The 20952-nt window shown below is 44.5% G+C and overlaps 1 protein-coding gene across 5 annotated transcripts in view; it reads right to left on the reverse strand.

Moving 5' to 3' along the window:
* Positions 1–1988: 1988 nt before the first annotated feature.
* The window catches only part of lctla (lactase-like a), a 28627-nt gene continuing 9663 nt past the window's right edge, over positions 1989–20952 (reverse strand). For all 5 annotated transcript variants that reach the window (XM_025002414.2, XM_025002413.2, XM_017439705.3 and 2 more), the window contains 11 exons: positions 19229–19316; positions 17612–17721; positions 17408–17536; positions 17233–17328; positions 14450–14504; positions 13302–13463; positions 11712–11986; positions 10139–10265; positions 9621–9820; positions 9487–9550; positions 1989–2306 (listed from right to left, as the gene is read on the reverse strand). In XM_025002414.2, the coding sequence (XP_024858182.1) occupies positions 2191–2306; positions 9487–9550; positions 9621–9820; positions 10139–10265; positions 11712–11986; positions 13302–13463; positions 14450–14504; positions 17233–17328; positions 17408–17536; positions 17612–17721; positions 19229–19316 (1422 nt within the window). In that variant the 3' untranslated portion in view covers positions 1989–2190. The remainder of the gene's footprint in view (positions 2307–9486; positions 9551–9620; positions 9821–10138; positions 10266–11711; positions 11987–13301; positions 13464–14449; positions 14505–17232; positions 17329–17407; positions 17537–17611; positions 17722–19228; positions 19317–20952) is intronic.

Raw genomic sequence — 20952 nt, forward strand, 5'->3', positions numbered from 1 at the left:
CCCCACCTCCCTGTGTCTCCGAGGGGGTCGCGGACGGCGACGCCTCTCAGCCAGCCTCCGAGGGGGTCGCGGACGGCGACGCCTCTCAGCCAGCCTCCGAGGGGGTCGCGGACGGCGACGCCTCTCAGCCAGCCTCCGAGGGGGTCGCGGTCGGCGACGCCTCTCAGCCAGCCTCCGAGGGGGTCGCGGACGTCGACGCCTCTCAGCCAGTCTCCGAGGGGGTCGCGGACGTCGACGCCTCTCAGCCAGTCTTCGAGGGGGTCGCGGACGTCGACGCCTCTCAGCCAGTCTCCGAGGGGGTCGCGGACGTCGACGCCTCTAAGCCAGTCTCCGAGGGGGTTGCGGACGTCGACGCCTCTCAGCCAGTCTCCGAGGGAGTCGCGGACGTCGACGCCTCTCAGCCAGTCTCCGAGGGGGTCGCGGACGTCGACGCCTCTCAGCCAGTTTCCGAGGGGGTCGCGGACGGCGACGCCTCTCAGCCAGTCTCCGAGGGGGTTGCGGACGGCGACGCCTCCCAGCCAGTTTCCGAGGGGGTCGTGGACGGCGACGCCTCTCAGCCAGTCTCCGAGGGGGTTGGGGACGGCGACGCCTCTCGGGAACCTCCCGGGTACCACGCCTTGCAGTCTTCAGGGTCATCATGCCCTCTGGGGTGTTGGCCCCTAGGACCCTTGGGGCTGTTAGACTGCCCTGCTCCTGCCACTACAGGAGGATCTGGCAGGACGCCTCGCTCCTCTCTGCTCCGCTCTTGCCTGCCTGGTCGACACCTGATCCGGGCCCCTGAAGTCTTGCCCCTCCGAGGACGGCGCCCGGGCCGTCCCCCAAGACTGTTGCCTCTCCGAGGATGGCGCCCGGGTCGTCCCCCTAGACTTTTGCCTCTCCGAGGACTGCGCCCGGGCCATCCCCCTAGACTTTGGTTCCGCAGTGGACGGCGTCCGGGCCGCCCCCCTAAAATTGTCCCTTACAGTGGTTTATTTTGTCCCCAGTGTTGCTGGTCGGTTTTTTGTTAGTAGTCTTTGCTTGTTTTTTGCTCTTGCCCACCATCCTGTATTTTTGTTGTTCCCCCTCCACCCTCCCGAGCTAGGTTTTTCTTTTTGTTTAGGGACGTCAAGGGCCGTCCCTTGAGAGGGGGGTATTGTTAGGATGTAAGGTTTTTGTATTATGTTTTGTCTTCATATTTCAGTTCGAGTTTATTGTTTGTTATTTAGTTGTCTCTTCCCTGTGCCTCAGCCACCATTCACTTCTCCTCAGTCACACTCTCTCTCTTCCCCATTCTCACCCATCTACACATGCCTCTAGCTCCATAATCATCTCACCTGTGCCCACTTCCACTAATCACCCTCTGCCTTTAATACCCGGTCACATTCTCTACTTCGCTGCTGGTTCATTGTCATACTCTTGTCTCCCTGATGTTCTGTTTGCTCGTGCCTTCTTGTCTCCCAGTGGTTCGTCTTTAGTCTCAGGTCTGTTCAGGTTTAGTTTAGTTTAGTTAGTTAATGTTTTTTTGTATTTAGTCTAGGTTTTGCTGCCACGTCAGCCTTTGTTTTGGGTTTGCCTTTTATTTCTAAATAAATTAGTTTTTTTATCAACATGAGTCTGCGCTCAGGGTTCGCCTCCTTCACCCCAGTCCATGACAAAGATAGCATAATTTAACAGCTGATCATTCGCAGGGAAATCATTTTAAATCAATGATTTTATGCTTAGACACAATCTTGATTTTTATGTTTTTAAGTGAAATTTGGTTAGGCCAAGATAACAGTGTTGTAGTTCTTATTGAATCAGCTCCTCCTAACTTCAGTTTTATTAGTGAAATTAGAATGCATAAGAAAACTGGATAGATATGTCATTAAATTTTCACTTACTTCTGAAGTATTCCCCAAAATTTTCACGAGTTTTTTAGTATATTAAAGCCCCCTAAAAGACAATTAATTCGGCACAAGAATAATAATAAGAAGAAGCAGAAGAAGAAACACTAGGATTTCAAGATGATTTAATATTGTAATCAGAAAACTGAAGTAAGGTAAGAGTCAACAGATTCTGGTTGTTTTGACTTTTTATTGAAAGTCTAAAACAGATTGTCTACTCAAAACAGAACAGCAGGACAGTAAAACAACATTGGCAGGATGAATGAAGTAATTTTATCAGGTTTCAGGCCCCTCAGCTTTGGTTAAATGAAAACATAAGACATGTCTCTTAGAGGCATCTACGCAGCAGAAATAGGAAGAAAACTGCACTGAGGAGGATGCAGAGCGTACACACCGTGGGAATCACAATCTCTGTCACCATCTCCATGTGTCCAATCAACGGATCTGAAACACAAACATGAATGTTCAAACTAAACAGACTGAACCTAATCAGCTCAGGTTGTCTTTTTCAGTTTTCTGTGTTTGGTTGAAAAGAGCAGCCTTGACCAGGCTCTCTGGTCTCTGTAGAACCAAAGAACATCCTCAGCACAAAACAAAAGTTACGTATGTAACTACGGTTCTATGAATCCCGGATGACCGCCAGAGGGCGGTGCTAAAAGCACTGAATGTTCCCTTTGCGCATGCGCCGTTCGAGTAGTAACACCAACAGAGTCACACCCATGACCAATCGGATGAACAATCAGAGGCTATATAGCGTGACGTCATCCGAGGCTCTGCTCCTACAGAATCTTCTTGCGGAAGGAAAGATTCTGAGTGACAGAGAAGCTCTGGCGGTCATCCGGGATTCATAGAACCGTAGTTACATACGTAACTTTCGTTCTATTTCATCCCTACTGACCGCCAGAGGGCGGTGCTAAAAGCACTGAATGACTAATACCAGCGATGTCACAAGGAATCCTGAGCACATCACTCCCTAAGGAGGCCCAGAGGACCCTTGTAAAAGAACCTGGTCCAGAGGATGAGAGGAGGCCACATTCACATTGTAAAATCTAGTGAATGTGCTCGGAGAAGCCCATGATGCAGCAGCACATATAGCTTCCAGTGAAACTCCCCTCAAGGCAGCCCAGGAAGTGGAAACGCTCCTGGTAGAGTGTGCCTTCACGCCGACTGGCGGGGGTCTGTGCCCTGCAGTGTAGGCGTGGCAGATGACATCCACTATCCAACGGGAGAGACGCTGTTTGGACAGAGGACAACCTAATCTAGGGCCCCCATAACACAAAAACAGCTGGTCTGAGCGTCTTATAGCAGCAGTGGCTGCAATATATGCCTCCAGTGCCCTCACTGAGCACAGCAACTCAGACCTATCATCAGCGTCCCCTGATGCAGGCTGAAAACGAGCCAATCTCAATGGGTGGTTAAAATAAAAATGAGAGAACACCTTAGGGGCAAACGCTGGATTTGGCCACAAGGTAACACCAGAGCCATCTGGACTCCATCAGAGACACGACGGGCTGACAGAGAGAGCATGTAGCTCACCGACTCTCTTAGCCGAGACAATAGCCAGCAAAAAGGCAGTTTTACATGACAGCCATTTGAGGTCCGCCTGAACCAAAGACTCGAATGGAGGGCGGCACAGAGCATTGAGGACCATGGACAGGTCCCAAACCGGAGCTTGCGGAACCCTCGGCAGTTGCAGCCTATGAGCACCACGCAGAAAAAGAGAAACAAGATTATGGCTCCCCACTGTAGAGCCATCGATGTCAGCATGATTAGCTGATATCGCCGCCACATATACCTTAAGCATGGAAGGAGAGCGACCCCTATCAAGAAGAGACTGCAGAAACTCCAAAATAGTGGGCACCACACAGGTGAGCAGATCAGCATCGCGGGCAGAACACCAGTGGGAAAACAGACGCCAGCAGTATGCCAACTGCTGTGGAGGGCGCCCTAGCACTCAAAATAGTGTGACGGACGGGACCAGAATACCCAGTCAGCTCCTGGTCAAGCCTCCCAGTGGCCACACCCACAGCCGGAGGCGTTGAGGGTCGGGATGCCATATCTGTCCTCCCAATTGGAACAGTAAATCCCTCCTCGTCGGAAGACACCATGGGGCTCCGCGGCAAAGCGGGAACCATGGTCGTGCTGGCCAATACGGAGCTACCAGCAACACCATGTGGCCCTCTTCGAGAACCCTCTGAAGAGTCGGCCAAATCAGGGAAAGAGGCAGAAAGGCGTACAGGAGGACCCTCGGCCAAGGATGGGCCAAGGCGTCCTGGCCCAGTGCACCCGCAGCCCCTGTAAGGGAGAACCACAGAGGACAATGAGTTGCTTCCTCCGAAGCGAACAGGTCCACTTCTGCCTGACCGAAGAGGTCCCAGATCAGGCGGACTATATCGTCGTGGAGGGACCACTCTCCCGGAGCTGGAGCCTGTCGGGAAAGAGAGTCCGCTACCAGGTTGTGCCGCCCTGGTAAGTACATCGCCTGCAGGCCGGATAGATGAAGGGACGCCCATTCCAGAAGATCCTGGGACTCTTGCAGAAACTGCGCCGACCTGGTGCCACCTTGGTGGTTGATGTGGTAGACAACAGAGGTGTTGTCTGACCGAACCAGGACATGTCTCCCTTCCAGATGGGGCAAAAAATGCCTGAGAGCCAAATGCACAGCACGCAGCTCCAGCACATTTATATGCCTGGAGCGATCCCGTCAACACCAGTGGCCCCGAACCGCTCTGTGCTGCCAGATAGCGCCCCATCCCTCGGAGCTGGCGTCTGTCGTGATCACCTCCCATCGGCACACGACAACCCCCATGGCCACACCCCTGGACAAATAATCCCTGTCTCTCCACGGGTGCAGGGCCAAGACATGGCCATGTTACCACCAGTCTGCGCTGGTTGTGTAACTTGGCGTCCAGGCACCAGCTGTTGATCCACCTCTGCAAAGGGCGCAGCGACAGCAGACCTAAGGGTACAACCTGAGTAACAGATGTCAGCTTGCCCAGCAGCTGTAGGAAGGCGATGTACGGAAGCTGCCTGCAAAGCCTGAATTGACTCACCAGTTGGAGAATGTTGTCCACCCTCTGGACGGATGGGTAGGCTGTCATGGAGGGGGAATCTAGAAGCACCCAGAGAAAAGTGATAGTCTGCGATGGAATCAGGCAGGTCTTCTCCAAGTTCACCTTGAAGCCCAACTGGGACACATGAGCAAGCAGATGACTCGTGTCGCGAGACGCATGCTCTCGAGAAGGGGCGCAGAGCAGCCAATCGTCGAGGTACGAAAGAACCCTCATACCACAGGCCTGCAGATGGGACAGGGGTGCCTTCACGCACCGAGTAAACACCCTCGGAGACAGTGAGAGGCCGAATGGGAGCACACGGAACTGCCAGTGGCGACCCCGGTAGGCAAACCTGAGAAAGCTGCGATTTTCCGCCGCAAAAGGTACGTGGAAGTAAGCATCTGTAAGGTCTATGGATGTAAACCAGTCGCCCTTTGTCACAGCCTGAAGAACCTCTGCAGTCGTGAGCATGTGAAAAGGCAGGACCTTCAAATACTGATTGAGTCCCCTGAGATCTAAAATGGGACGAAATCTGCCTGTCTTCTTTGGAACAAGGAAATATGTTGAATAGTAACCTCTGGGTTGCCGCAGAGGATCCACTGCCTCGATCGCACCCTTGGCCAGGAGGGCGGAGAGCTCCTGGTCCAGGGCTTGAGCTTTCACTGGGCTGGTGATTACTGTCACCCTGTGAGATGTGAGGCCGCCGTTGGAACTGGAGCCGGTAACCATGGGTCAAAGTGGCAACCACCCATGGATCCGCAGCAAGAGCAGCCCAGCAATTGAGCTGCTGATGAGAAAAGTATCCGACAGCTGGCCTGCCGGCCTCATTTTCTCTCCCCGCGGCCCCTAGAGGCTTTGGGGGGGCGACGGCCAAAGTCCGCGGCCTGGGTGTTCCTGGACGGTTGGCGGACCGGCGAAAGTCCCTGCTCAGTCTCTGCTGCACCGCACGAGGGCAAAACCTACCAGGCCAATTTCTACCTCGGGGCTGCGGCCGATTGCTGGAGCCAGCCGATGTGTGCCTCGGATTATGAGGAGGAGCGGGCATACCCCTGCTGAGGCCTGAGAGCTGCTGTCTAGTCTGCCGAGCCTAGACGGTCTGTTCCAGGGCTTCCAAGGCAGCAGAACCGAACAACTCTCCCGGCACCACAGGAACACTACGGAGGGTCCTGCGGCATGCTTCAGTCAATGTAGACTGAGCCAGCCAGACCTGTCAGCGAGCCTGAACGAGAAAAGACATCACACGCCCCAGCTCCCTGGTCATCAATGCAAAGGCTTGAAGCGCTGCATCGCTAAAGCCAACAGCTGTATCTGCCCCACTGGTGTCCTGAAGGGATGCAGAAAGGGCAAACATGAGGTGCGCCATGGAATTGCCAAGGCGGCCGGCACGTGCCCCAGCAGTATACGCCTTACAGAGGAAGTCATCTGTAATACGACATTGAGCCCGTGGGCACCGCACATCGTCACGCAGGGCTTCATCTGGGGACACAATGAGCGAGGCAACCGCAGGTTCAACCGCAGGCATACGGTCCAAGCCCGCCTTAACAGACCCATGCATAGCCGCCAACACCCGGTCATCTGCGGAGAGGCGTGAAAAGGCTCTAGGGTCCCGTCAACAAGCATTAGCTCCCGGAGGTACTCCTCTGATGGAGGGACAGAAAAAGGAGTAGGGGCTTGTCCGCGCCTGAAAAAAGCACTGCCAGGAGTGGACTCTACTGTGTGCGGGACGTCCAGCTGCAGCTGTCCCAAGGCCATGCGCATGATATCCCGCATTGAGCCGGCACCAGATCCACTAGCCGCACTCTGAGACGAACAGCCTGAGGCAGTCTCTGAAGCGCAGGACGACCGTGCCTCCCCTTCCTCATTCCCAAAGTGGGAGGCAGAGGCAGCCAAAGACAGCACATCCTCCTCCACAGCCAACTCAGGCATAGGTGGGGAAGAGAACCCAGTCCTGGATGCGTCCACCTGGGTTGCCTGGAAAAGGTACTTCATCTCCGCCAACTCTGCAGACAATCGCTCCACCCTTGTGAAAAGACCCTGGTCGGATTTAGCCCTCCCCCTCTTTTTAGGAGGAGCCACAGAGGTTGTGGCCTCAGCCCTACGCTTAGAGCGTCCTAGGCATAGCTACGTGCCCAGAAGGTGGAAGGTCATTCCCAGACTCAGGATGCAACTGAGCCAGTCGAGCCACCTTCACTGCATGAGGCATGTAGCTGCAGTCCATGCAGGGATTATCTGACAGGGCCTCGAGCAGGTGATCATGGCCAAGGCAGGCAGGGCACAGGTCATGGCCATCATCAGCCTGAAGCCCAGCCCCACACTCCACACAACAGTGGGAGGTTTCCATGCCCAAACTGAAGGCAGGTAGACCGCACAACAGTACACTGGGAGAGGGGGCGAGAACGCTGCCGTCACCAATTAAAGGGACAAAACGGAAAACCAGACGAATCCGAACAAACAAGATCGGCTGAAATCAGGAGAGGGGGGCGAGACGCCACCGTCACCAAGTTCAGAAAAAGCCAGCGGACCCACGGCAGGATGCAGTCAGCTACGTCCAAGCGTAGGACGAAAAACAAAACAGACCAAGATCGGGAGAGGGGGTGGAAAACGCTGCCGTCACCAATCAGGAAAGAAACGGAGCAACACTGGAGTTGACAACATCAACAACGTCCACAATAAAGGACGAGAAAAAAGAGAAAAAAACCCCAAAAAACAAAAAGTGGAGCAACGACAAACCGCTTATATAATGCCAACCAAAATTGGAAGAGGGGGCGAGAACGCTGCCGTCACCAATTAAAGCAGAAGGGCAACTCTTTGAAGAAGCTGAAGAATTGGGAGCGGAGGCGCTGTCCTTACCAACAATACAGCCTTACCTGAAACGAAGACCCGTCGCAGCCCTCGGAGGGCTAACACAGCTACTCCGGCCAACAGGCGGTAGGGCGTCCAACGACAGTGAAATATCCTCAGTTCGGAATGGCCGATGCCAAACCAAGCAAACAGCACGCAAGAAGAGATGAGGAGCAGAGCCTCGGATGACGTCACGCTATACAGCCTCTGATTGTTCATTCGATTGGTCACGGGTGTGACTCTGTTGATATAATTACTCGAACAGCGCATGCGCGAAGGGTACATTCAGTGCTTTTAGCACCGCCCTCTGGCAGTCAGTAGGGATGAAATAGAACCAGCTTGTGCCCGATGCAGGGCTGTCCCTTGTCTCTGATCTTGTATGTGGTGTTCATGGACAGCATCTCAAGATGAAGTCCAGGAAAGGAGGGTGTCTGGTTTGGTAAACTCAGTCTTATTTCTGCAGTTCTGTTGGGGTTTTAAGGTTATGACCTTCAGCATAAGCTGAAGGTTCACAGCTGAGTGATCTTTAGACAATCAGTTGAGAAGAGCAAGGAAACTTCCCAGTACAAACTGAACCATTTGCATGGAATCAGGTCAGGTCAGTTTGTGGTTCTTTAGTGTGGTTCAGAACATTATTATGTTGTTCCAAACAACCTCTGAGCATCACTTCAGTTTGTCCTGAGTGTGTTTATGTGTGTTTTTAAGGCCTGTCACAAGACATCCATTAGCACCAGGTCTGAACAGAGTTTCAGCTAAAATCAGCCTTAATTCAAACTCAAAACTGCTGTTTTTAAAGTAGTATTTCAAAGTGTAAATAAAACAATTAAAATGCCATATGTAAAAACAAACAATAAAAAAGAATCCAAAAATGGTTAAAAAACAGAAACATCCGAGGAGCTTTCTGAACTCATAAAGCAGAGAACAGAGAGTGTGGAGTTCGAGCTTTCAAAACTTCTCCTTGGTCCAAAATCAGAACATTTTGGTCCTCTAAAGAGTGTCAGTTTCATGTTTGTATGTGTGTTTTGTCCTTAGGTCTTTGTCTTCTCAGACAGAGGTTGGTCCACCCTAAGGACTAAGGACCCAAACCCAAACTGAGCAGAGTTGTGTCTGCAGTTCAGAGCAGTGAGGAATGCTCAGACCTTTATATTGGAGAGACCAAACAACCTCTCCACAGATGCATGGCTCAACACAGGAGAGCCGTAGGGACACTACTTTTTAATAATCTTTTCTGAGTTGAATTAGGACAGTCACTTTAAAAGGGGTGAATATTTATGCAATCACTCATTTTACATGAAATATTTTTATTTAATTGATATTACAAATATTGTACAAATTTGGTTTCACTTTGACACTGAAGATTTTGTCAAAAAGGCTAATTTATGTTGACTATGATTGATTTACAACAGCACTAAAAGCATAAAACATCCAAAAAGGTGACTACTTTTTATAGGGACTGTATGCATCAATTTTAAACTTTAATTTTGTTTCTGAACATGAAAGCCTTGAAGAATCATGTCAGTTTTTTACAGCAACAGTGCTTTGTATCAACCTAAACTTCATCTTGCACTGGCCAACAGTTTTGCTGATTTCCTTGAAAGGGTCTTTTAGATGGGGGGCAAAACAAACAAACAAAAAAAAAACTGTTAGAGAGCAGAAAAAAATAACCTCCGAGCTGAAATTAGCTTTTGTCTGGCTTCTCACAACCTCCTTCAGTGGTTCATGGTACCAACCTGCAGCCAACAGCTGGTTACTGGAGGAACAAGTCTCTGTGGCTTTCCTCTTCCAACTCTCCAACTGCAAAGAGCAAACAGGTCTGAGTTTAAGAGAAAGAGTTATAAATATTGAGTGTGTTATTAGAGTTTACCTCTCTCTGATTGGGGAACCCATTTGAGCTGATGATGCGTTTATAGTACAGGACAGAAGCCTTTGGGTAGCGTGGTTTGTTTTTGTTCCTGAAGTCCACAAAGTAGAGACCAAACCTCTCAGAGAATCCTTCATCCCACTCAAAGCTGTCCAGGAGAGACCAGGCGGTGTACCCCTTCACGTTCACACCAGCTTTAATAGCTGTGAGTTTAAACACAAACACATTTATACGTACCACTATGGCAACAGTGGCCAGGCATGAAAACAAACTTCAGCTGTAATACTACTCAGTACTGACAGGGTACATTCCCAGTACCTGTGAGGGTACTTACAGGGTATGTACAGGAACCAGCAGTATAATGAAGTGACTTGTCACCCTGTACTTACAGGGTGTACCTACAAGGTATGTAGGAATGCACTTACACAGGCATTTACTGGGTATATCCACAGGTACCTACACTGTACTGGGTAAAGCCTACCTTCCTGTTCCACATTGTTCCACACAGTAAAAACTGTCACCTTTCAGCATTTCGTTGATATAATCTTTAAAGTATTGCATCCTCCAGTCATCACAGAGGTCGGTGCAGAGCATCTTCTCTGAGACTCCGTTCTCTGTCACATAAATCATTGGGTTTCCATACTGGCTCTGTCAGAGAGATCGCACAAGATTTTATTACATCTGTTCTTAATCTCCAGATCAGCTCTCATTTCTTTTTAGTTTCTTTTCAAACAGACTTTTTTGTAAAGACTTTAAGGAATAAAAGAGCAGACAAAATCTTAAGAAAAACTTTGAAAGACCACCATAAAACCTTAATATGTTTGATCAAGACCACTTTAGAAGATTACAGGGAAGTCTGGCTGAAAGGGAAATTTAAAGAAATGAGTGGCTCAAGAGTTTTACACAGTAAAATACATTATTCATTTTTTTTTTATGAGTAAGACTGTCATATGGTAGCATAAAGACAAAACAGGAAGGAAAAAAGTTTTTAAAACGTCACATTAAGGCTTGATGTATTGTTGTACTTTTTTTTCCTAATCTCTTTTCTCTTTTTTCTTTATTGTCTTATTTTAATTTTTGGTTTTCTCTCCAATATTTACTCTGACGCAGTTGAGAAATATGCCTTAATAAACTTTCATAAATACACCAAAGATCATTTCTAAACACAGTAAAGATGAGAAGAAAACTTCTGTTAATGCCAAATCCATATTTGTTTTAGTTCTACCATCCTCCTGTTAAAAAAAAACACATTTGTAGCTAAAACAGGTAGTCTGGTCGCATAAACACAACCGAATCAGAGCAGATATGAAAGGAAACAGCAAAAGAAAATGAACTTTGTTTTTCATTTTGCTCTTTATTTTAATCACATTGAACTCACCATATAAAAAGCAGAAACTAATTGTTAAAATAAAAGAATAAAATAAGGTGAAAAAAATTTCTGTTTTTAAAAATGAAAAAAAAATTAAGCTGAAAAAAAGTTTTTAAAAAGAAAAAAAGACTACAAGAATTAACAAATGTAAATAAAATGCTTTTAATCTATTTCCTTTTTAATTTTTATATTTTATTGCTTTTTTTTTGTTTTGTTTTGTTTTACAAATTTATTCTTTACAAGTCTAACCCTACAAAACAGGTAAACAGAAGACAAAACAAAAGAAGCAACTAAATGTTTTATTGCTGAGTTTTGTGTGAAATTTTTATAGTGTCCTGTTTTTTTATTTTTAGAGCTTCCTTAAATTTGGTTTAAAAGAATAATAATTTAAATTAATTGTTCTTTGAAAGCTAATTATAACTGAACACTACATCAGAAACAAGTGAATGTTTTTTATTTTATTGGCATAACTAACTAAAATAAAACATTTGAATTAGACTAATAGCAATAGCATGCTGGACTCACAATGTGTGGATCCACCAGTAATACAGGTAGCTCTTCACAAGATGGCAGCTCTCTTTCAGCTGTCTTCATTGTTCACTCTCTTACTTTAAAATGCACGTTTTGTTCATTTTAAATTTAATAAAAGCCATTTTTGTCATCAACCATGAAGCAATTTAATGTATCCGAATTAGCTGGAGGTCTGATTAGCTTTTAGATCGTACCTTCACAAAGTTCAGCAAGCGCCGGAAGCCCCAAGGAACTGAGTAGAGCCATTCAGAACCAGGATCAGGCCATCGTGGGTCAACAAGCTCAGCTAGGTCACGATCTGCAAAGTAGCTGTCCCCAAGGCCTGATGGGTAATTCTTCTGGGTGACGTAGCGTGTGGTGTAATGTCCAAGGCCCAGAAAGTCAACGGTCCCTTTGATGTAACTTTTCTCCTGAGGCAAGAAAACTGGCAGTCGTGAAGCTCCCAGACCCTGCTGACCGCTTTTCCTGCCTAGAGGTCAAAGGTCAGGAGAGGTCAGCTCAGTTCACAATGGTTACAAACACTTGAACTTTTCAAGGTAAACCTCTGCCCAAAACTCCTGATTCATCTTTTATTATACTGCCTGCCGCTAAAAGGAAAAAGGTAGACAGTGTTTTTGTCTGTTTGTTTGTTGGTCTGTTAGCAAAATATCCAACAAACTTGTGGATGAATTCTAATAGAACTCAGAAAGTAATCACTGAATAAACAACTGATTAACACAAATCAAAATGGACACCACATCTTACTAACTGTCAGGAGTGGTGGAGACGAAGGCGAACCCATAGCGCAGACTCATTTTAAATCAACTAATTTATTTAAATAAAGAAAATAAACAAAACAAAAGCTGACATGGCAACAAAGGTAGAACAAACACGCAAACCAAATAATAACATGAAGCATGGAGCTACAAAGTATAAAACAAACAGATACGGACCCAGAGCGAGAAACCGGGGACAGAAAAACAATGATTCAGTGAAGAGTGGAGGAAATGACCGGGTTTTTAAACACAGGAGGTGATTAGGGAAGTGGGCACAGGTGGAATGATTACGAGACCTAGGGACAGGTGTAGATGGGCGTGGCAGGGAGACGAGAGTAACTGAGGAGGAGTGAGTAGTGACAGGAAACAAAGACACGAACTAAACTAAGACAAAGATAACTGAACAAAGACTCAAACAGAAAACGTAAAGACAATAAACTGAAACCCAAAACCCGACACTAACCTTCGGAAACACACAAATGGCTATAAGTCAGTCAGTTTTGCAGATATAGAGCTAATGTTTAATGTTGTAGTAGCCAAGAGTCCTGCATAAAATCACAATTTAGAATTCTGGCATGAAATGAATTGGTTGACATGTATTCCTTCAAGAAATGAAAGTCTAATTTGTTTTAAAAGTAAAAGAAAATGAACAAACTGTTTCCCTGTGGCAGGCTGCTGGGAGCAGTCTAAAAATCCAATTTAAGTTTTAAGTTGTCTGATATGTATCGACACAACTCTGCTTCATGTCTTGAGTTTAGAAGCCTTTTTCTGTCCGAAAGAATCATAGGTCAGAGTTAAAAATATTTCTGTGAAAATGAAGGCGCGCAAGTTCTGAAACTGAGTAAAAAAGCTTCAAAAGTCAAACAAAAACTTTAAAAGACATTTAGAAAATCTGGAGATCTGTTGACTAGGACCAATTTAAAACATTACAGGAAAGTCTTTGTGCTTAGAGAAAAATGATAAAAAATATAACTGCATAAGGATTTTGCACAGGACTGCATGTGTAAGTTACTGCACATCTGCACATACCGATGTATTCTTTCATGACCTGAGGGTAGTCTCCATTGAAGACTGGAGCTGCAAACCAGCCCAGGTAGAACTGAATGTACCTCTCCGCTGCTTCAATGTCCTTTTGGTTGGAGACATCAACCGGTTCACCCCAGTCAGCAGTGAGCGAGATCCCAATCAGACCTAGGCAAACATGAAATTTTTTTTTACATGTATTAATAAATAGCAAGAATAAAACTTCTAGCAGCACACAGTTACAGGACAGCCTGAAGAATTTAAGTTTTGGTGGTTGCAGAATATTTGGACACGAGAGGAATTTGGAGAGGCACTAGAGAATGACTTTTGGTTGACTTCAAGGAGGATCTGACAAACCATTCAACCAGGATGTGCTTGGTTTGGGTAACAAGCACTGCTGACCCAGACAGGAGATATTGTCAGATGGTGGAATAAATACTTTGAGGATCTCTTTAAGCCAGCCTGAAGACTTAGGAAAAAGTGAGAACATTACGCTGGCAAAAAGCTCCCTGGTGGCAGAAACCAGGAAAGGACTAAATTTGCCCTCAGATCCTGAAGGCACTGGACATTGTGAGGTTCTGATGGTTGATATGCTTCTTCAGTGTCTCTCAGTCTGTGCCCATGGTTCTCAATCTAGAAAAAGGTGGAATTTTCCTTTGGGACAGGAATGAGTCTCTGCCTCAAGCTGAGGAGTTCATGTATCTGGTGCCTTCATCTGAAGTAATGAGAGTGAAAAAGACGCTAGGCTGAAAGTCAAAGCTCTCAATTTACTGGTCTATCAAAGTTCTAACCCTCACCTCTGGTCATAAGGTATGGATCATGATTGAAAGCATGAAATCCTGGATCCAAGCAGCTGAAATGAGCTTCCTCCATAGGGTGACCAGGCTCAGTCTTAGACATATTATTATCTAGATGTCTCCTTCATCAAAAGGAGTCAGAAAAAGGGGTTTGGGTATCTGATGCCTCCTAACCTCCTCCTTCTAGAGGTTTTCTGGATACATCTCGATATGTTTTTTGAATTTTCTTTCTGGACCTGTTACCTCCACTACCCAACCACAAATGCATGGATTAATGAATGGATGGATGTTGGATAAATGGATGGATGTTGGATGAATTGATAATGGGAAAAGAAAACATTTAGTTTTCTTGTTCACCTTTTTGTTTGCTTCTCCACTTCATGTCATATGTGTGCCAAACTTTAGCATGAGCCTGTTGAAAAAACAATACAAAGTGTTAAAAGGATAACTGTTTACACCGTTTTACTCATGAACTGTTCTTCATAAAAACACAGACATTAAAGTCTCAGGACAGTGATCTATCTCAACAACATATAAAAATTAGGACATATTTTAGGCTCCTCGTTAAAATTGTAACAAGGACCGATTTCTTCCATCTGCATAATATCACTAATATTAGAAACATTTTTTCTGAAAATAATGTAGAAAAACTGGTCCATGCATTTATCACTTCTAGGTTGGATGATTGTAATTCTTTATTATCTGAATATGCAGAAAACTCCCTGTTAGAGCCATAAATGAGAAATGTTTGGATGACATATTTTGTGTAATGCTTCTTTTTTTTATTTTGTCATTTTAGTAAGTAAGGTTATTATAAGTTCAGGTAAGCTTTATTATGGCATTTAGTTTTATTTGTAAATCCAGATGATTTTGAGTTACATTAACCCAAAAACAAATCTTTATTGATGTAGAAATTGTATCAGAAGCATAAAAATTCAAATTAAGAACATTGAAAAATCACATATTTTGACAGCTATTATGGCTTTAAACCTCCAATGTGGGTACCACCAGACAGAACTTGACTCGTTCATTATATTCGTCACTCCTACTGAGCTGTGGAGTTACAAGAGAGGAGTATATGGAATCTTATTTGCACCTGGGATTAATCAACACAGCTTAATCAAGTTCTCCAAGGCATCCCTGGAGTACACAACATTTCTGAATATATCATTGTGTCAGGAAAGAACATTCAACAGTCTGGGAAAAAAATACACCACGTTTTACAACGACTGCAGTAGAGAAGGTTAACAGTCAACAGGTAAAAGTGCCAATTCTGGATGTCACAACTGGAGTTTATGGGTCATGTACTGGTCAAAAATGGCATAAGGACAGCTTAGTCAAAAATGAAAGCAGTGTAAAATACATGCTGTCCCACAAATACAACTGAAGTGAGAAGTTTCTTAGGATTTATGAACTAATATTCACAAATTCCTTCCTAATCTGGCTACAACATCAGAACCACGGATGCTCACAAGGCAGTCCTGCAAATGGACATGGAAATCTGAGCAAGAAATATTATTTGTGGAAATAAAGAGACAGCTAGCCAGTTCACAGTTCATGACATATTTTAAACAAGATGCAGAAACACAAGTGATTGTGGATACAAGCCAGCGGGATTAGGCACAAAACTGAGCCAGGAATAAAGTGATGGCACATTCTGCCAGCCGAGGCTTGTCCAAATAAATAAAAATAAATCTCACTTCACTTCACTTCAACATCGGGCACCAATACTCAGACAGAAAGAGAGGCTCTTGCTAATGTCTGAGTATGTGAAAAGTTTCATGTGTTCCTAATTAGTAATAGTAAAGGCTCACAAACTTCTAGAGAAGATTTATTCACCAAAATTTAAACCACCAGGTGGGCCAAGCAATTGAAGCCATATTGATTCAACACAGCTGATTCATCACGTATCACACAGTTAATCTACCCATTCACGAGGATACAATGGAAGATAATGTTTACTTTGTGGCTAAACATGCAGAATTTCATGCTTTTATACTTCAACAAATGGAAGATCTTTCATGTGAGGACAGCACCCTCACCACATTACGAAGCTGTATTCAAACAGGCGACAAGGAAAAACTGAGTAAATGTGAACCAGCATATGAAAACGGCATAACAGCATTCTACTATCAGGAAGATGGTGTTCAGAGGGTCCAGGAGTGTTGTTCCTCAAGACACGCAATGCCAGACACTGTTGTTAGCACACAAAGGGCATCAAGGAATAGTCAAAACAAAGCAGAGATTGATAACAAAACTATAGTGGCCAGGAATTGATCATGAAGCAGAGGAGCTGGTGAAGTCCTGCTAAGTGTGACAACTAAATGGCTCAACTCTACAGGATGTCCCACTACAAGATCTGAGCTTCCTGCTAAAGCCTTGCAAAGACTTGCTATGGATGATGTGGGCCTTTTCCATCAGGAGATTATATTTTAGTAGTGACTGATTATCAGTGTTGAGCTCATTTAGAGTCCCAGAGCCACAAAGATTATCATATAATTAAAATGCCTGTCATTGTTGGTGACTGACAATATTACGCCTTTTCTGTCAAAGGAGCTTAAAATGTATATACAAGAGAATGGCAGAAATCATCACCACATCACACCATACTGCCTGCAGACAAAAGATGAAGTCTAGAGAGAAAACAGAAACATTTGTAAGGCCATGCGAAACATACAACCTGATAAAGAACTTCAAGCTCAAATCTTTCAACAAAGCAACCAGCTCACTGTGTAGACTTTGCCATAAAAGGGACAGAATAAACCCTGGCACTTGTCACTATTAAGACAAAAAAATATATAATAAAAAGAGAATATTTTAATTTTGTTTGAACTGAATTGTGGTTGTTTCCTTTTTTTATTCCAAAGGTTTTACACTTTATTTGTAAAGTACAAATACAGTTCTAGTAAACAGTATGCAGGTCTTCCTGCTGGCTTCAGTCCCAAAATGAGAAGGGTGACACACTTGGTTCAGTATTAGAATATGTTTATGGTCAGCACTTCAGATAAAAAAAAATAACGAATTATCATCATCCATTAAAATTGTAATAATTTACTTTCTAATCAGTAATATTTAGGAACACTTTAAATCTGTTGGTAAACTATCTTGGACTAGACTAAAGAGAACGTGGCCAGTTTTACCTTGATGATGTGATGAGCGGTCTTGTATGCTCCGGTTCCTCTCAGTTTCAGACCAGGAGCATGCTCTCCTGTTTCGTATCCTTCCACAGCAACAGACTGAAAAAACAAAAACATTGACAGTCAGCAGTCAGAGATTGCAACAGACAGTGAACAGCATCTCCTCTGCCTGACTCACCCACGGATTGTTGAAGGTGATCCAGTACTTAACTTTGTTCCCGAACCTTTCAAAGCACAAGTTGGCAAAGTCGTTGAAGTAGTTAACCATGCTAATGTTCTGCCAGCCACCGTACTTCTCTTGCAGCACCTGAGGAAACAAAAAGAAGAGACAAGTTATTGGCAAATCAACACAGAGACCTCTGGTCCAATGTGCAGAACTCACCTGTGGTAAATCCCAGTGATACAGAGTGATTACAGGTGTGATCCTATTTTCCAGGAGCATGTTGATCAGGTCATCGTAATATTTGATTCCTTTCTCATTGATGTACTCGCCTGTAAGTGTCCATTATATTGTTATTATAATAAAAACAAAATCTGCAAGCTGATTTATCTCAATAATTAATGGCCTAGCATTCTTTGAAGGATGCATGTCATCCACATCCAGAGGTTTAAACTAAGATCTTATGTTGAGAAATGATGTAATTTTTTTTATCTTTTTGGTCAAAACTGGAAAATAACGTTACGCACAGTTTCATACAGTATCACAAGATGTGACACTCAGGGTATGTGTTGTCAATGACTATCAGCTACAACCACACCAAATGTTAGCTCAATATCTGTAAAACCGACTAAGTGACAGCCGTTTTTGTTGGCTGTGGTGGCCATCTTGAATGTGGTTGGTTCTAAAGATTATTCAGCTATAGTATAACTAATGATTATTTCCTGAAAGTGTTATTAAAATCTGTCAGTGGTTCAAAAGATATTTGCTAACAGACAAACAGAGTTGAATCAAAATAGTTAAAGGGGACCTATTCTGCTTCCTTGAACAAGTCAGGACAGCTCTGTGGGCTATAAGAAACATGTTCATTACATTTATTACACAGAATCATTCTCAGATATTGAGATTTCTCCTGATCAGTTCTGCCTGTTTTGAGCTCATTTCAGAATGAGAGGTTTTAGGGCTGCGTCACTTTTATGCAAATTAGCTGCTGTTGGCCACGCCCCCAACTCAGTGTCCGTCTCAAAACATAAAAACTCTCTGAAAGATTAAACTATGCGGATCTGACCCACATTTATATCGTTATTAATTCAAACTCTGAGGATTCTGACTTTGGGACAGGGGCACTCAAACAGAAACAATAAGTGGGTCCGAACCCTGACAGGACAGCAGCAATATAAACACGTGCTCTATACTGCAGCTGACAACAGAACATTTTCCTTTTCCAGCAGACATTGTTCAGCAGTAAAACCAGCAGAACTAACATGATCGTCTTCCTGTAATGCAGTGGGTGGAGCTCCACTTGGGTTGCTAGGTGAGGGGCTGGGCTGGGCTTGGGGTTGCTAGGTAATGGGATTGTGACGCAACAATCCTGAGATTTTTGAAACAGTTCACATTGCAGACACCAGAAAACATTTACTTATTGTCAAAAAACAGCTGGGTGTTTTTTTTTGGTTTTTTGTTGTTTTTTTTTTTTGCTCTTGTACTGTTTCTAGAAGCAGTAGATACCCAAATGAAAGTACAAAAACAGTGAATTTTGCATGATAGGTCCCCTTTAAAGGATCTTGTGCAATCTGTTATCGCCCAGAATGTGTTGAGAATCAGTCAAAATTAAGGTCAGTTGGTTGTAGTGGCCATCTTGAATTGGGTTAACTCCTAACGTTAATCAGTTGTAGTTTTGCAACCAATTATTACTTTCTGAGCATTTCATTAATATCTGTCCATTGGTTCAAAAGATATTTTGCTAACAGACATACACACAAGGAGACACGGACATAAGCATAAACATTATCAGTCCACCTTTGCCTTTTGGCAGTGAGTGACAGTAAAATTATATTTTACTTTTTGATCCACTGGGTAAAATCCTTGGCCAGGAAATAGAGAATCGATAGTGATTCAGCTTCATGTCCTTCATCAGGTTAATGTCATCCTTAAAAACAAAGAGCAAACATTCAAAAAGAAGTACAGGTTTGCTAGTTCAGTTTCCAATTTTTCATCTCCTGTGTCAGTGGAATAATTCTGGTCATTAATTTGTTTGCCAAAAAGAAAAGGCCCATTATATTTCCAAAATAGTTGAACCTTTAAACTTTTCACAAAATCCTAAAATTTTACAAAAGTACAGCACCAAAAAAAAAAAAGTTTGGATACAGAATTATATATATATATATATATATATATATAAAATAAAATAACTAGAAAAACTTCCATCTGGCCCTATTTGTTTCACATGGGAGGTTCCACTTTCACTTTAAACTCGGGTCCTCTTCTTTAGCGTGATCAGCTTCCTGCTAGTGATGTTAAGGTGGAGGAAATAACAGCTGAAAATGCAGAACTTAGCAAGGCCTTTGAGCATACTGGCAACAGAAGATTTGCTGCTCAGTTGCGTCTCAAAGTTCTTCAGCTGTACATTACTCGGCTCATGCGGTATGTCAAGGAGCTGAAGGGTTTGACATCACAAACCAATGAAGCCGCCAGTCTTGAGAAGAAAAAGCAGGCAGAATTTTTCATCATAGCTGATGTCCAGAGGGAAACATTTTCTGAACAAATCAAAGATGTCACATCCTTCTGCTAGTTCACTACGCTACCAGTCATCTTTGTGGAAACGCTGGAATGCAATAAGTTGTGTATAATTTGTCTGTGTGTCTGTAGTATGTGTTTGTGGACTATGAGTCTGTTTAATAAAATCATCATAATCATAAAGAGCTCAAATGAATGAAGGAGACTATAACAAAGAATGTAACTAATGCCCATTTCCACCTGCTCTAAAGGTCCCGGCTCCACTCTACTCTGCTTGCTTTGCACACATTTCCACCGGCATTTTTTCGAGGCTGACCCTGCTTCTTTGGTCCCTGCTTCGGATTAGGGCCAGCCGGGCCAGCCCTGCTTCGTGGGCGGCGCAAGCTTAGCTCCTGTTCACTCATTGGTTGTGGGTGTGACCAGATGCAAGCATAAAGAGTGAAGGTAGGAATATAAACAACAGCGTTAGCTTACCCTGCAGCATTTCTGCCGTCTGTCCCCCAGCTGAAGGCGCTGTAAAGCCTGAAATCTCTAGCTGATAACAGCTGTCCTACTCCACGCAACAATCGCAGCATCCAGAGCATTTCTTCCACTGCGCCTCTCTTCCTGAAGTCTCAGGAGAATCCCCATAAGTTTAAAAAACAGCAACAACACAGGACCAGCACTGTCCATAGCTCTTCCGTTGTCTCCACAAATGACGCCAAGTTTCAGTAGCGCGGACCCCCAGCACGAGGAGGAGTTCCTCTGCTACCGACCAAACTGACCGGTGGAAACGTGATGCATTTTTTTTTAGAGCTGAGCCAAGCCAGGCCGAGTAGAGCGGGGCCTCTGTAGTAGAGCCAGTGGAAAAGGGACATAACAAGCTGCATAAACTGAATCTTTTTCTGGATAAAGAGGGTGTGCTCTATTGGAGCATGCTGACTTACAGCCACACATTAAGCATCCAGCCATCTTGCCAAGCAGAGCTTACATATGAAAGTTACTGATTGAGCACTATCGTCAACATGTTCATCAGCAAGGACGTGGCATAACAATGAATGAGTAAAGAT

This window comes from Kryptolebias marmoratus, linkage group LG15, assembly GCF_001649575.2.
Source record: "Kryptolebias marmoratus isolate JLee-2015 linkage group LG15, ASM164957v2, whole genome shotgun sequence".
Taxonomy (NCBI): domain Eukaryota; kingdom Metazoa; phylum Chordata; class Actinopteri; order Cyprinodontiformes; family Rivulidae; genus Kryptolebias; species Kryptolebias marmoratus.